This window comes from Phaseolus vulgaris, chromosome 2 (genome assembly GCF_000499845.2).
Source record: "Phaseolus vulgaris cultivar G19833 chromosome 2, P. vulgaris v2.0, whole genome shotgun sequence".
Lineage (NCBI taxonomy): Eukaryota > Viridiplantae > Streptophyta > Magnoliopsida > Fabales > Fabaceae > Phaseolus > Phaseolus vulgaris.
This window is the reverse complement of record NC_023758.2, coordinates 17487417-17505671: the sequence shown is the minus strand read 5'-3', so window position 1 is coordinate 17505671 and position 18255 is coordinate 17487417. Positions and strand designations below refer to the sequence as shown.

At 31.4% G+C, this 18255-nt stretch overlaps 1 protein-coding gene across 1 annotated transcript; it reads right to left on the bottom strand.

The window, feature by feature from the left end:
• Positions 1 to 13362: 13362 nt before the first annotated feature.
• Positions 13363 to 14804, bottom strand: LOC137810827 (uncharacterized). Its single transcript, XM_068612289.1, has 2 exons — positions 14371 to 14804; positions 13363 to 13858 (listed from the first exon to the last, which is right to left on the bottom strand). Exons 1-2 carry the CDS (start codon positions 14741 to 14743, stop codon positions 13737 to 13739), a joined length of 495 nt encoding a protein of 164 aa, XP_068468390.1. The 5' UTR covers positions 14744 to 14804; the 3' UTR covers positions 13363 to 13736.
• Between the last annotated feature and the right edge of the window lie 3451 nt (positions 14805 to 18255).

Genomic DNA, 18255 nt, shown 5'->3' with positions numbered 1-18255 from the left:
GACAAGAACAACTTCTTGGTTCATGATGTCCTATATGTGGATGGTCTCAAGCACATCATTCTTAGTATTAGCGAGTTATGTGATAAGGGTTATCAAGTAACCTTCAAGCCCAACTCTTGTGAGATATGCCTACCCAATTCAAAAGAAATAATGTTGATTGGTAAAAGGATCAACAATGTTTATCTTTTTAGATATCTCTTATCCTACATCTATTGGCTGTCTTCTTTCAAAACATGATGAATCTTGGTTATGGCATAGAAGAATAACTCATATTCACATGCATCATTTGAATAAATTGATATCTAAAGATCTTGTAATAGGATTACCCAAACTCAAGTTTGAAAAAGATCATTTATGTGAAGCATGCCAAAAAGGGAAACAAATTAAGCATTCTTTCAAATTGAAAAATATTGTTTCTACTTCAAAACCCCTTGAGCTACTGCACATGGATTTATTTGGTCCTTCAAGAACCACGAGTCTTGGTGGAAACTACTATACACTTGTTGTTGTTGATGAATTTTCTAGGTACACATGGACACTATTCTTGGAGTCAAAGAGTGAGGCATTCTCTGCATTCAAGAAGTTTGCCAAAAGACTGCAAAACTCTTGCTGCAGCAACATCTAAAATGAAAAATTCAGCACCTTTTTATGAAAAGCTGGGAATTTTTCACAACTTTAATGCACCAAGAACTCCTCAACAGAATCGGGTAGTGGAGAGGAAGAACATGTCTCTTGAAGAACTAGCAAGAACCATGCTAAGTGAATATTCCTTATCCAAGTATTTTTGGACTGATGTAGTGAGCACTTCTTGTTATATGATGAATAGAGTGCTTATAAGGCCAATCTTGACGAAAACTGCATATGAGCTTTTCAATGGAAGGAAGCCAAACCATAGTCACCTAAAAGTGTTTGGATGCAGATGTTTTATTTTGAATAACGAGAAAGAAAGTCTGGGCAAGTTTAATGAAAAAGCAGACAATGGCATCTTCATTGGTTATTCTTCAACTAACCATGCCTATAGAGTCTACAACAAGAGACTCATGAGTGTGGAGGAGTCTGTCCATGTGGTGTTCGATGAAATCAATCATACAGATCAGGGTTCTACAAAGAATTATGCAGAAGAAGATGAGCAGAACATCATTATGCAGAAGCTGGAATCCTGCCCAGAAAAACAATTGATTGATTCTATGAAACAACCAGTTGAAATTATGCAACAGGAAGAGCTGCCAAAGGAGTGGAAAATTCCAAGGGATCTTTTAGTGGAGAACATCATTGGCAGATACAAAAGGGTGTTTCTACACATAGTGTTGTCTCTAACTACTGCAAGCATATGGCTTTTGTCTCCCAAATTGAACCTAAGTTAATTGAAGAAGCTCTCAAGGATGATAAATGGGTAGCTGCCATGCATGAGGAACTGCATCAATTCACAAGAAATGATGTCTGGTTTCTTGTTCCAAGGTCTGACTAGATGAACATCATTGGATGCAAATGGGTTTTCATAAACAAGTTGGATGAATCTGGAGTAATTACAAGGAACAAGGCAAGGCTTGTGGCTAAATGTTATAATCAAGAAGAAGACATAGATTATGGTGAAACCTTTGCTCCAGTTGCAAGATTAGAAGTTGTAAGGTTGCTGCTAGCCTTTGCTTGTATGAGTGGATTCAAATTGTTTCAAATGGATGTTAAGAGTGCTTTCCTCAATGGAATCATCAATGAGGAAGTCTATGTTGAACAACCACCGGGATTTGAAGATCATCAACATCCTAACCAAGATTTGAGTTTTCAAGATTTGCATTCAAGCTTTTTGGTTTTCTCAAAGAAGTGGAATATGATTGTTGTAATCTTTTGATTTGATCTTCATCAGGTGTAATCCTTTCTATATCTCTTGTATTTCTGAATATTGGTGTGTAAGTGCAGAATCAGAGGGTGTTCTGATTTCTGTGGTGTTTGTGTGCCAAAGGAAGTGTGTGACTTGAGGTGTTCAAGGTCACTTCTTTGGTGGTGTGTTTGTAATCTGGATTTTGATTGCATAGTAGATACCAGTGGTTTTTAGAGACTGGATGTAGCTCTTCGGATAAGAGTGAACCAATATAAATTGCTTTTGTGCTTTTTCTCTTACTCCGAACTCATTTAAATTATGCTTTTAAGTTGTTTTTAACTCTGTTGATATAAACAACCGGTTGAATTGCAAAAACAACCGGTTGATTTTCTGATAATCAACTTAAACAATTTTTGATTGATTGCTTTCTGGATTTTTATATCTGTGATTCTACTTTGAACTTCATTATACCTTCAAAGTTTGTGAAAATCTTTTATAAACAATTCACCCTCATCTTTTTTAAGGCCATATATTCTAACACATATTGGATAAATCAAATAAATAACCTTTTCTCAAGTGGGAAACCAAGTCCTGCGACAATATCTTTAGCACTTAACGGCTCAATAGTCGAACAAATGCATGTAATGTGTTCCCAAGTCTAATACTACAAAATTAACATGTAGCCTTAGATGTTGTCCTGATTGAAGTCAATTCCATTATCTAGCACATGATACAAACATGCCAATATAGTTGATCCCAACTATATAGTTTGACACATAATTCAAGTAATCCAATAATTTGACACATATTCTAGTGTAATTAATGATTCTCTAAGTGGAAAAGGGAAGGTATGGGTTTCTATCCTCCACCTCTACAATATTGTTGTGAACAAATGGTGGCCGAAGTTAATATTCATAAATGTCAACAAATGGCCAAATCCAACATCATGAATTAAATTTTCACTCATTTGTCAAGTAGGTAATAATGCACTAGCACTACATTTAGAAATGTGAAAGAAAAACACAAGTAGTGAGGGTCCAAATGAGGAAGCCTAAATTTTCTACAATTTTATTCGTGAGGCAAAACATGAACTTTACGCTGGTCGTGAAAGATTTTTCACTCAATTTTTCATGATTTGACTATATTTATTATAGTGTTTTAACGGGTGGAGCAATGATTCATCCACCAACCTCTTACAATGATTGAAAGAAGTCATGCCCAACTTAGATATTCTAGGATCTTTCAACAAAAGAAATGCTTTGATTAGTGATTTAGGCCTCAATTATAAAAAGATTGATGCATGTCCAAATGATTGCATGTTAGAAAGAGCGTGAGACTAACAATGTTTGCAATATCTGTAAAGCTTCCCAATGGAAGGAGTTCGCTTAGATCAATTTAGAAATTTAGCAACCAAAATACGATAATAAAGGCCTTGCATAAATTTTAAGACGTTTTCCATTGATTCCTAGACTTCAAAGGATATTTATGTGATAAAAAAATAGAGTCAATGGGGTGGCATGAAGAAGAACATTCAAAGGATGGGAAAATGAGTCATCTCGTTAATCGTGAAACTTAGAAGGACTTTGATAGACTTTATTTTGATTTTTCTATTGCACCACACAATGAACACTTGGTTTAGTAAGTCATAGTTTCAATCCATTTAGAACTAACTATTGTCATATCACACCATACATGGTTTGTCACGATGGTAGTATAACTTTCCACCTTGCTTGTACATGAAACCTCAACATACAATGTTATCATTGTTGATTCTTGGTCCATAATCATTAGGAAATGATATTGATGTTTAACATCAATCATTGATTGAGGAGTTAAAAGACTTGTCAGATGTAGGGGTAGAGACATATGATGCTTCAAAAAATAAAACATGTCAAATGCATGTAACATATTGGTAGACTGCTTTGTATATGTTATGTTGTAAGCTTAGAGTATTAAACAGAACTTATCACATGTGCGTTGCAATTATGACACACAATCATCCTACCTAAAACATATAAGATGTGTTATGTATATCATAATGTTTTTTTACCAATGAGTCACTATTAAAGAACCAAGAAAAAGTTCTTTAATGTAAAGAAAGAACTAAGGCTTACACCATATGTGTTAAGAGGAAAAAACATTCTAAAAATCTTAAAAGATTCCATGAATGAATTTGGAAAGAATAACAAAAAGAAAAGTGATGGTTTATGTCACAAAATTTCTAACTACCTTGTTGGGCTCAAAATACATTATGTCACAATTTTGATGAATGTACAGTGAAAAAAAATGTGACAATATTATTGGCATCCTTTTGGACCTTTTGAGGAAGAAAATAATATAATGTTAATGCTTACTATGATTTGGAAGATATGTGTGTTAGAATGTATGACAAAACAAGAGGGGAGGTCAATTGTTTTCACAAGATTTTCGCAAAGATGGGAAGTAGAATGAAAAGATCTATAAAATCAATCAATTGATTTTTCTGTTCAACTGGATAAATTATCAGATTAACAAATCTTTATGAAAAATCAACCAGTTGTTTTATCGAAACAACTAACTATTTGCAGCAGAAAACAAAGAACATAGTTTAAAGCAGTATATCAAAATAAGGAAAGAAAGATTTGTTAGAATGGATGGCTTTAAACTAGAGGGGGGGTGAATGGTTTAAAGAGGATTTTCGTAAACTTTTAAAACAAGAATGAATTTATCTCAGAAAACTATTGATAAGAAATTCAGTTTACCAAAAACAACAAACAAAATAAGCACAACCAGAAAAACAATCGATTGTTTCACAGAAACAATCGGTTGTTTATACCAGCAAGCAACAATTAAAACTGATTTAAAGAGATAGAGATAGAGAGATTGTACACAGATGTTTATACTGGTTCACTCCAAACCCAGAGCTACATCCAGTCTTCTCAGAACCCTGAGGAAATCCACTAAGGAATCACAACTTGATCACTTACACAACAACCAAGAGAATGACCTTGAACACCTCAAGAAACACACTGTCCTTGGTCAACACAACAACACCAAGATTGTTGATCTTGATCCCCTTAAGAACACACAACCAATCTTAGCAAACACAGAAACGAAACTTGTTTTTCAGAGAACAAGGATTACACTTGTTACAGAAGATAATTTGAAATCAATACAAGCAGAATCCTATTCCACAGACTTTGACTAATCACAAACTCTTAGTAATCTCAGCTCTTTGAAAAACTCAAAAACTCTTAGTGAAAACTTGTCAAAGATTGATTGTCAAATCTGTTTTTCTGAATTTATTCAAAGATGTAGTTTGTTATCAAATCTTAACAAACTCTTAAATTGCATTAAAAGATTGGTCAAAACATTTAATGACTGGAGCGTAAGCAGTTAAATCATTTAAAGCTCAGTCAAAGATAAAACAGTTTTTCTGTTATGGTCCCAAAACAAACAATCGGTTGTTTCCTCGAATCAATCGGTTGTTTTGGTTCTTAACAGTTCAACCATTTGAAAAACAATTTTCAATCTTTTTCTCAAAACACCTAAGTACAAACAATCAGTTGTTTCGACAAATCAATCGGTTGTTTTAACTTAGATTGAAAACATTTTACTTTCACAAAGATTGAGATGCTTATGCTTTAGATTTAATCAAAGGGTGGATTACAAAACTCAAACTACCCCAGAACTATACTAAACTTGCACAACAACACCAAGCACAACAAAGGCTTCAACATCCTTCAAAGGATTTGGATTCTTCAAAGCTTGAACCCTAAACCCTGAAAAACTCATCAGAATTTAAAGCAGAGGTTATAATATTTTTGGCAATGCAATCGAATTTGGCCTTTTTGCTTTATTATGCATCAGTCCATTGAGACCATGGTTTCTCAATGACAGATCCATCATTTTTAAACTTTGGGACAAAAGGACCATTTTCAATTGCATCCCAAATTCCTTTGTCAAGAGATTCCATAAATATTTTCATTTTTACTTTCCAAAACTGGTAATTCAAACCACAAAACAAAGGTGGTCTGTTAATTGAAGCACCTTCCCCAAAAGATAGTTTATCAGCCATTAAAAAATATTTTTAGGATCAACTTGAATAACTTTCAAGAACCAAGCTCTTGATGCCAATTGTTAGAATGAATGGCTTTAAACTAGAAGGAGGATGAATTGTTTAAAGAGGATTTTCGTAAACTTTTAAAACAAGAATGAATTTATCTCAGGAAACTATTGATAAGAAATTCAGTTTACCAAAAACAGCAAACAAAATAAGCACAACCAGAAAAACAATTGGTTGTTTCACAGAAACAATCGGTTGTTTATACCAGCAAACAACAATTAAAACTGAATTTAAAGAGTTAGAGATAGAGAGATTGTACACAGATGTTTATACTGGTTCACTCCAAACCCAGAACTACATCCAGTCTTCTCAGAACCCTGAGGAAATCCACTAAGAAATCACAACTTGATCACTTACACAACAACCAAGAGAATGACCTTGAACACCTCAAGAAACACACTCTCCTTGGTCAACATAACAACACCAAGATTGCTGATCTTGATCCCCTCAAGAACACACAGCCAATCTTAGCAAACACAGAAACGAAACTTGTTTTTCAGAGAACAAGGATTACACTTGTTACAGAAGATAATCTGAAATCAATACAAGCAGAATCCTATTCCATAGACTTTGATCAATCACAAACTCTTAACAATCTCAGCTATTTGAAAAACTCAAAAACTCTTAGTGAAAACTTGTCAAAGATTGATTGTCAAATCTGTTTTTCTGAATTTATTCAAAGATGTAGTTTGTTATCAAATCTTAACAAACTCTTAAATTGCATTAAAAGATTGGTCAAAGCATTTAAGGACTGGAGCGTAAGCAGTTAAATCATTTAAAGTTCAGTCAAAGATAAAACAGTTTTTCTATTATGGTCCCAAAACAAACAATCGGTTGTTTCCTCGAATCAATCGGTTTTTTTGGTTCTTAACAGTTCAACCATTTGAAAAACAGTTTTCAATCTTTTTCTCAAAACACCTAAGTACAAACAATCGGTTGTTTCGACAAAACAATCTTTTGTTTTAACTTAGTTTGAAAACATTTTACTTTTACAAAGATTGAGATGCTTATGCTTTAGATTTAATCAAAGGGTGGATTACAAAACTCAAACTACCCTAGAACTATACTAAACCAGCACAGCAACACCAAACACAACGAAGGCTTCAACATCCTTCAAAGGATTTGGATTCTTCAAAGCTTGAACACCACTTGGTTCAACAAGATTCACACAAAGAGATTTATAATGATTCACTCTTAACCAAGAGCTACATCCAATCCTCAGTTTACCATTGAGAATTTACTATGCAATTAAAACTAGATTACAAAACACACCAAGAATGTGGATCTTGAACCCCTCAAGAACAACACCACAGTTTCTAGAATCACTTTCTGAAACTGTCTTACACACAATTACATTATTCAAAGAAGGAAATTGAATACACTTGGGTTTTTCAAAGTAGTAGAAGAATTGAATAGAAAACCTAGATCCTACTTCACACACAAGCAATAATCCAAAAGCTCTTGATCTTCTATTGAAAATGTTTTTGATAAAACTCATTTTCTTTATTTTCAAAAGATCACAAAATAGTCTTTATATAGAATTTTAAGAAGTTGTTAAAACTATTAGATATTAATTGAAAGCAATTAGAAACATTTAAAATCAGTTTGGATATCATTATAGAATTATGTTTGAAAACAGTTGATTGATTTTAAAATAAACAGATTAATTTTTCTTTTCTGTTAAAGATTTTACATAAAACAGTCATTTCTTTTATCGAAATAACTAACTGTTTTTGCCTCACAGAGAAGAAGAAACAAAACCAATTTATTTCAAAACCTTTGAAAAACACTAAGTACAATTCAATCGGTTGTCATGAAAAATCATTTGGATGAAAAGTTTGTTGTAGTCACCAGATTTTGAACAACATATTTTTCAACTGATTGAAAGCTCAAAACAACTGACTAAAATTAACACAATTTTTAGAAAACACCTCTTTCAAAAGAGATTAAGAATCAAGTGAACTTTGATTAATACAAGATATTAATTGACAACTCAAAATCTACTAAATAACACACACAAATACAACACTAAATTCTTCAAGTCTTCAAAGAAGATGTGGAAGCATCAAAGCACCTTGTTCAACAATGTGGACTAGAAAGAACCTTCATCCATGTGAGATGGGTGGAGGTTGTGCAAAATTTACAACAGTCCATTTTCCAGTGAATGCACATGAAAGTAATTTTTTTTGCAGTGTTTTGAAGACGGCTAAATTATTAAATATATCAAATTGTGTGTAAGTTAGTACTAAGAAATATATAATTACAAAAGTCATGATGCACATTCATGTTGCATTATTTCTTAGAAGTACGAATTAGAAGCATTAGTAAAAAAATATTGTCAATAGGGAAGGTGTAGTTCACTCTAGAAGGGGGTTGAATAGAGTTCAAACTCTAATAAAAACTTGTAAAACAAACAAGCACAAAGTCCAACAACTAATAGATAAAGATAAAGAGAGAAGTGGACACCAAATTTATATTGGTTCACCCCTCAACAAAGGTTACATCTAGTCTCATTGAGCAACCCATTCAAGAACCTTTCATTAACACAATATTCTTACACCTCTTCAGGTTACAAAAATATTTTGAACCTCTTCAGGTTCACACATTATATTCTCAACCTCTGCAGGTTCACCAAGTATTCTAACCTCTTCAGGTACATAAAGTATTTCAACCTCTCCAGCTTAAATATCCTAATCTCCCCATGAGATTAAGGACCTCTCAATACAATGAGAAAAACTCTTGTTCAGAGGGATCAATAAAACATCTCTACAAAACATTTTTTTGTACACTTTTGTATATTGTTTCTATACAATTCGATGTTGTGTTCTTCACCGTTAAGGTCTTTATACAGGCCTCTGAATGTGTGTGTTGCGACTTTAGGGTTTTTTCATTCTTCATGTAGCTATTAGATGCTATAAGGAAATTATTGCTCTGATTGATCTTTGTGTGTAAGGATTTTCAAAACTTTCTTTATCTTCCTCTAATATGAACATTGACACTTTGATCTTCATAACTTTGAGTAACAGCTCAATCTGTCACATTATTATTCTTTTTTAATGCGTTAAACGCTAAATATGGAAACTTTTTCTCTGAAGTAATATGCACGTTCTTGAGTCTTTATAAACATTTCAAGATGTTTCTTTAATTGTATTTGATTATAATGTTGAAGTTCTAATTAGTTTTATCTTAAATAATTTCTTCTTCTGCAATTTTCCTGATCTTCCACGTAGTATACGTTCAATATGAAAATATTGACTTTTGATGAAATCTTTGTTTCAAATGCTTTTTGCATATATATGAACTCTATCCATTGAGCTTTGATCATCTTTGGACTTGGATCTCTCTAATTTTGCATTCTTCATCTTCTCTTTTGTATTAGACGTTGAAATAGGAAAGTTCAGATCTTCGTATTTAATCTCTTGAAAATCTTCAGAGTTCTCCGTCTATTGTATTCCTTTGTTTGAATTATTATTAAACTTCTACAATCAATGCCAACAAAATTCTTGTTGCTTTTCTTTGTTATTTTCCCATTAGATGTTGGGAATGAAAACTTTGACATTCGACTTTAACTCGCGTATTTAATATTCTTTGATAATTTATAGGAACAAAATAAGTGTATGTGAATATTATAATTTATTATTTGATTTATGGGCATCATTGAAAAAATATCTTTCAATATCTTCAAATACTCAAGACTTTATATATATTTCACATTTAAATCATTTTCAAATCACATTTAAATCATTTTCAAATTGTTTCCTAGTTAATAATAAATCAGAACATTTGAGGCATAATTACTTATAACCTAGATATTATTCATTTAATCATATTTTGAAAAACTTTGATATAGAAATAATTCAAATTCTGTTTTTTGAAAACTGTAAAATACTGTTTACTCAATTTTTTCTCAATAGTAATTTAATTCCAATAATCTTATTTGAAAAATATAATTCAAGAATATCAAATAAGATTTATAATTGTATAGGAAATTTCATAAATCATTCAGATAATAAGATGGTTAATATGAAACTTCCCTGACGTAGTGGTTCGTTTAACACGTTGAAGATGCTTGCAACGTCTGATATGTGCAATCTTCAACATTCGTCTAATGCTTGTAAGTTTGTGCATATGCCTTATGCTGCCTAACGGGTTCATTTGATATTATTCTCGAACGGGTTTGGAGACCTGGAGAACGATTGCTCCTGCTGACGTGTCCGGTCAGTTTCACACTCTTGACGCTCCTCGATGTGTTCGCCTTCCTTGTCGTCCAACTCCTCAGGCGGGTGGGATACCTGCAGAAGGCACTCCAACGCTCAAGTCAGTGGAGTATCGACACTCGGTTGTCAGAGTACTGTAGATAATGACGTATCTTTCTTCTTGAAATGTGTGTTATTTATATTACCTCAATGAGCATTCACTGTTGGGCCAGGTTAGGGGGTTGGTTTGCGATTAGGGTTGTGTTAGGTCACTCTTAACCATGGATTAGTCTCGCTAATCCGGTCAACCTTTGACTTGAGCCTTATGTGTCGGTCGGTCACGTGTGCGACGTGATTGACTCTATCGTTTGGGTCACGGTTTGATACTCGAGCTGGCCGAGTTGGTGACTCGGCCGGTCGTACCAGTACAAATATGATATTCTAATGGATTCATCAACACTAGGATCATCTAATATAATCTTTGCTGAGAACGTGGGCATTTGTCTAACGCTTTGTTTTCCTTGTATGATCTAGTGAGTCTTACCCATCTTTTTTTTTTCTAAACTTATTCTACACATGAATAAGTTTTCGATATACCACAACATACCTTATTGTGTTTGTTATCATGAAATCATGTAGACGCTCAAATCATGAGATCGTCTGATGAATATTGGATCATCTGATGGATATTGGATCATCTGCGAACATAACAATTGGAACCAAACAAAAATATATGCATCGTATAATTTCAATAAACTTGCTAGAGTTCGTTGTAAATTGATATTAATATCACAATATGTTGCTATGTCTATTTTATTTACATCTAATTTGAAAATGCATTTTAATTCATATTTCTTTATTAATTTTCAATCTTTAATGAATGCAACTTGAAAATAAAAAGTTGGAAAAGAAGTGACCCATGTTCAGTTGCGGATGAAGGAAAACAAAATCTATTGTAAGTACTTTCTAATTTTATTATTATGTATAAAATATTAGTTTTTAGTCTTTATTGTATTTTTTTTATTAGACTAAACTTTAAGGTTCCATTCAAAATTTAAGTCAATATGTAAAACAAACATTTGAAATTTTGTTTGGAAAAGAAAAACCTCGACTGACTGCATTATTATGGAAGGAATATGACACCTACAACATTGAAAGAAAAAGAAATTGTTGTTATAAGAATATGTAGCTTAAATGAGTACCATGGGAAAACATCAAATGAAAGATATATAGGTAATGATGAAATTCATGCAAAAAAACAACACAATCTAGAAGTAAATGATATAATATGAATTAATGACACATGTTTTAGGTAAAGAAAGTAGTGCAATAATACCCCGTTCATTTGCATCAACTTATCATTTTGATTATAATTAATATGTATAATTAAAATTAAATTACTATTTAATGGGATTAAGCCATTGTCACTTATTATTAAATGTCTAGATGTTGCCACAATAATTCTATTTCACGACAAATCTTAGTAAAATATATAGTCTTGGAGTTACTTTACGATAATGAATTCCTAGACATTAGAATTGCAAATCTTACTAAAAGATATAGTTTTTTTCTTATTGAAAACTAGTTAAACATTTTTATTATTGTATAATACCCATTGAAGTGATAAGATGACTCTCTTTATTTTATTAAAATTACAATTTTTTTTTTATTTTTTCATTTTGGAGATGAAAATCATTTTGAAGAAGGATGATATTAGAATTTAAAATGTAGTGTAGAAACAATTAATGTTATATGATTTGTTAACTGATAATAGTTCTAATTTAAAAAGATTTATAGCTTTTTACATTGCGATTTTATAAGTAGACTATTTGGATTATGTTGTAAAACTTTGAATGTCATCATATATAAAAAATATTTTAATTATAAATTTCAATTTTTTTTATTTCTATTACATTAATAAAAAAAATGTTCATTTTATTTAACGTCTTAAAAGAATCCTATTAATATATTGTTTAAAAATAGAATGACCTAAATGTATAAACGAAATTTTACATAATATTGCAAAATTTATTTAAATGATTGCATTTTTTTTTTATATCTTTAGACTTAAAAAAAATGTTCCGTATAATGAATGACATAATGACATAAATATATAGGCCATAGGTATATAATCTTATTATTGTTGTAGATTCTAATCAACACTTAAAAAATATGTTGCCTAAAATATACAAAAAAATAATTTTACGAATGTGGAATTGTTATATATTTATAAGTAACGTTTTTAAAAGTATATGACGTAAAAAAAATTGATGCCTATTAATGTAGTCCACGACTACTAAGACCATGACTAGGAATTCACTCTCTAAAGTTTAAACAATAATTTTTATGGTTCATGTTACACATTGTTGAGTGAAGTCATTTTTGTGATAGTGCAATCCTTGAACTTGCTTGAAAATAAAAAGCTCAAAAGCAAGAGGCATGAAAGGTAGCATGTAAATCTCATATGATAAATGATGAGTTTTATGTTTTCACCATGAGAGAGGCTTCAAGAAGTTTGATTGGTAGTTTTGTTTTTGTTATAAAATAAATGAAGTTCACTGGAAAATTGAGAAATCATCTATCACATAAACAACAAAATAAAAAAGTCACCAAAGAGGAAAATACTTGATTCAATTAGAATGTGAATGAACTCCTATGGACCAACTTCACTAAAAATAAACTCATTTTCCTTTCACTAGTTTCAGAAAAGAAAAAAAAAACAAAGGTTACAAGTTAAAACGTTACTCTCTCATTAATGTGTCTATTTATAGGATACAACGGTAACAAAGTCCTCGTGAATCGTGACACATGTCAGGCAACAAAATATAACGTGGAATATGTATTTCAACACTCAACTACTTCCGCAGAACACATTAAACACTCTAGTTAGTTAGTAGTAGAAACAGTTGCATGAAAAATATACTTTTCCACCATACAGATTTTCAAGATGCAATGCATTAAATGAGAAGATCGTTACTGATATACAAGATTCTACTATCAAACGTCCTTACAAGATTGGATTTTATTAAACCAATTTTTAAATTTTAATGAAATTTTGTTGGATCTTGTGTGTATGAGAGAAAGAGCCTCTAAAGAAAGAGCTTTGTCTGTTTTGCTTTCCTCTGTTATGCAACCAATGAACATATTAGTGATTCACGTGAACATCGATAAAACTGTCCAAACAAAAAGAACAGCCTCTAAAGAAAAAACAGGAATTAGAAGAACAGTAAAACACTTGAACGTTTATTAACAATATTTATATTGAAAAGAATTGGTGTCTGATCTATTGGACCTGAAGGATAGCATTACAACAGAACAAGAAAATGTTGAAAAGAATCACCAACCAGTCAATCAACCTAAATTCAGCCTCTAGAACATCTAGCCATCTCCTAAGAACCCAAATTAAAAACAACTCATGTTTGGAGTCTGGAGATGCATACAACAGATCCATGCTACAATTACATTAGCAAAAAACAAAATACGAAACATAAACACTAAACATTAAAATAAAAAATCTGGAAAGAAACCATCAAAACTATCTATGAACAAATTAGAGTTCAATTTAATTCACACTGGTCTTCTGTTGTTGCTGCGGCCTTCAGTTATTCAACTCCTCCTAATTAACATGGTCGGAAGGGTTTGAACCCAAAGATGAAGATGAAGAAGATTCCCGCACAGCACATGCAACAACCTGTGCCCATTGCTTCAACCGAGTCTTCTTCAAAGCCAAATCATCCCCTACACAATAATCAACATAACAAAAACTGAATAATTTAACCATGAAATCAAATTTATCTAATCTTTTCCCCTCACAAAAGTGCCACATCAATCGCATTTTTTCCTCACGGTTGAGAATCACAACGAAACCATAATATCGGTAACAATTTTAAACTATTGTAATTTTACCAGTTACAACCACTTTACAAACTTCAAAACTCCATGGAATTTTCCGAAAAAAATAAAAATTGCCCACTGAATGAAATTCTAGCTTCGATCACACACATTCATACAAAAAGGACACTATGAATGATGACTACTCGAACTAATTTAAATTTAAGAACTTGTCATTGGGGAGTGATACCCAACTCAAATTTCAAACGAAAATTAGTCATAAAAAAGCTATCAATGAATTTGTAGAATGAAAAAACTGTTATGAATTAAATTTGTGTAATGACAAGCAATTGTGATGACAAAATGATTGAATTGATAAGAAGAGCTACCTAATATGAATTTACTAAGAGGGGAATTACCTGCATCGAAAATGGTGGTGGGGCTAGAAATGTCGCTATCGGAGACAAGGGAAGACGAAGAAGATGACCTAGAGAGGCTGTGGTGGTTGTACTGTTTATTAACAGCAAGGTATAGCTCCAAAGCGGGGATGGTATTCGACAGTTTCGGGTCAATTTCGACCGAACCGAATCCGAACCCTAGGTCGATGCACGCCTTCAGTTCGTCCATGTCGTCCTCCGAGAGGCTCTTGCTCGGCCGATGGCGCCGCCAGTTCTCGCCGCTCACGTTGTGGTTATCCTTCCGCCGCTGCCACGCCTCATCCCGGAGCATGTCCGGCGACCAAGACTGCTGTTTATAAAGTGGCCGCGGCGGCGCGTGAGTACGCCGTGACATGGTTCAGTGGTGAGGAAAAGTTTCTTTGTGCCACTATTGGTTGTGGCTGGTGGATACGTAATTATAGTTGACGCCTCTCTTCTATTTTATTTTATTATATTTTATTTTATTTTATTTTATTCTAATTTGACGGCTTATTTGTTTTTATTTTGTTATCAAACCGAAACTGTTTTATTTACTTTCTTTTGAAACAAATAATTGAAACTGTGATGTCATTGAATCAGTGCATGAAGAAGAATTTTGTTGTAGTCAGAATATGTGGAATTTCCTTTTCAAATAATAGGAAATATAATGATTATATTAATTATTTAGAATGAATTTGGTGAATATAAATTAAGGGCTATTTTAGAAAAATAGTTACAGTTGTTGATTCCGTATTTTTGCGTAAAAGGAAATCGTTTTTGCCAAATAATCTGTTCTGTAAAGCGTTTTATATTTAAAATTTTAATGTATACAGTCTGTACTCTATGGATCTAGATATTTCGATTAGTGAACCTAAAGAATTATCAGCATATTCTCTATTCAGATATTAAGATTACAAATACCATTTTTTTTACATAAAAAAACACATATTTAAATTAATATTTGTATTTAATTTAAACGACTTTTTCCTTTTCGTAACTTACAAACAGATGAGCATGTAAATCATGCATGGCTACAAGTTGTCAGATTTTTTCTCAGCACTATTTTTATTTTTATTTTTCTATTTAACATTTTTTTATTTAGCTTCCTTTATTTTTATTTCTCTATTTAACATTTTTTTACTTTTATATTTAACATCTTTTTATTTTTATTTCTCTATCTATTTTTATTTCTGTATTTAACATTTTTTTATTTATCATTTTTTTATTTTTATTTCCTTATCTATTACTGTTTTAAAAGTGAAAAAAAATTAACAAATTAAAAAATAAAGAATTTTTATTTATTTCTGTTTTTATTTTTATTTTTATTGTTACTGTTTTTATTTGCATTAGTTTTTTTAGTGAATTTAAATATCGAAATAGAAAAAAATTTAAAAATTAAATATATAAAAGTATATGAAAAAATATCAATAAAAAAGAATGAAATAAAATATTTTATTGATATTTTGATGTAAGTAAATATTATGAATAAAATAAATGGAAATTTGTAACATTATTTTGTTTTTTTTTAGTATTTTTATAATGATTTTAAATTTTGGAGAATAAATTATAATATATTTGTAAATATATTTTTATAATAAAATTTGGATGAAAAAATTATAATAAATAAATAATTTATTCAAATTTACTATAAAAATACAAAAAAGCAAAATAATGTTACAATTTTACATTTATTTTATCTATAATATTTACTTACATCAAAATACCAATAAAATATTTTATTTCATTCTCTTTGCATTGATATTTCTTCATAAATTTTTATATATTTAATTTTTAATTTTCAAATTTTAAATTTTCTTCTATTTCAATTTTATAAATATTTAAATTTATTAAAAAATTAATGCAAATGCTACACTTGCTTAAAAATGAGAAGAAAAAAATACAAAAATAAATAAATATAGAAAATAAAAATAGCAACAATAAAAAAAACAGAAATAAATAAAAATTCTCAATTCTTTTTAATTTATTAATTTGTTTTTACTTTTGAAACGGTGATAGATAGAAAAATAAAAATAAAAGGGTAATAGATTGGAAAATAAAAACAGTCATGGAGAAATAAAAATAGAGGAAAAATCTCACTTGCAGACTAATTATATTATTTAACTTGTTTTTACTTTTATAGATTTATGTAGTGAAGAGTAATTTTATTTAATTTTTTTATAAATATTTTTAATAAAATAATTTGAATGATTTTATTGTTTTTAAAATATATTACAAATCTTACCCACTTATATTATTGGAGAAAAAGAGAAACATCTGAAAAATTTAAACTGTTTTTATAGAAAAACTGAGAGAATATTTAAACTACCTTTTAGATATTGTACAAATCTTAAATTTATAAATGTACAATGATGGTGTTGTATTTAAATATTTAAAACTCGAAAAAATAATTGTAAATTATTTTTCATTTTTGTATTTTTTTTAGCTTTTTCAAAAATGTGTCAAAGATATGTCATATCCATATATTAATATATTTATGATTAATTTTGTACTAATAGGCCAAAATTGAGAGGTTAGGCCGAAAACTAATACCGAAATAATCTTTCGGTTATAACAATAAATATATAAAATAAAACTAAAACATATATAACAAGACCCAAATTAGATAAGAAACTTGCGTTAGGAGGTGCGTAAATAATAAAACGGTGGAGAAAGAAAGTCCAAAGGTAAAGTGAAAGTCCATTAAGAAAACTGTATAAATAGAAGGTCAACATAAGAGGTAAGTAAGAGTGATTTTTGTCTGATGAACATAAAACCATTTCTGACTTTGGCATCAGAGCGCCTTGCAGGTACACCCACCCATCTGAGTGGAGGAGAAGCCGAGATCATCCAACTCGAGAAGAGGCCGAGAGCATCCAACCCAAGTTGAAGCCGAGAGCATCCAGCCCCAAGAATAGACGAGAGAGCCCAACCCAAGAAGAAACCAATAGTATCCAACCCAAGGAGTTGCCGTGAGAGTCCAACCCAAGAAGATACCTAGAGAAGCCCAAGATTGGAAGATCCGTGAAAGGAGTTTGTCTTGTCAACCTGTTTGAGTGTTCTTGGTCCTTGTTTGTAAGAACATTTTGGCGCCCGCCGTGGGATCGAGAAGTAGCTGAAAAAGGTTGAAGATAAGATGAATCAAAGAGAAGAACAAGGTGGAGAGTAGACAAATAATCTAAGCATGCCGATGGCAATGTTGGTGCAGTTACAAAAATAGTTTGAGATGTTAAAAAAAAGTAATGAAGAAGAATTGAGTATGTTAAGAGCCGAAAACGCACATATGAGGAGAAAGTTACAAGAAGAAACAATTTTGAATTCATCATTTGAAACCGTTCAGCCGAGAGCATAGGTGAATGAGAGGATTCATCATAATGAAAGTTCCCAAACAAAGAAAAGATTGCTTGAAAATTCTGGGGTTTTTGCAGGAGCATCTTCTAGAAAGCATCCATTTTATGATGTTATAGTCGATACTCCACTGCCTGACAATTGAAAAAATTTGACCATCGACAAATATGACGGAAGCGCAGATGTTGATGAACATATTGCAATATATACCACTCAGATCAGTTTATATACATGGAATGATGCTGTTATGTGCAGGGTATTTCCTACGACGTTGAAAGGGGCAGCACTGAGTTGGTTCACGCGTCTCCCACCCTTGAGTGTTGATTGTTTCGATACATTGGTGGAAAAGTTTGGTGCTCAGTTTGCGACTAGTCGTCCTCATCATTTAACATCCATTGCCTTGGTAAATATAAGACAAGAAAAAGGGGAGTCATTAAGGATGTTCATAGAACGGTTTGGGAAGGTTGCCTTAGGTATTTGAAATCTCAGTCCAGAGGTTACCATGCATCATATGATAACAACATTAAAACTGGGACCATTTGC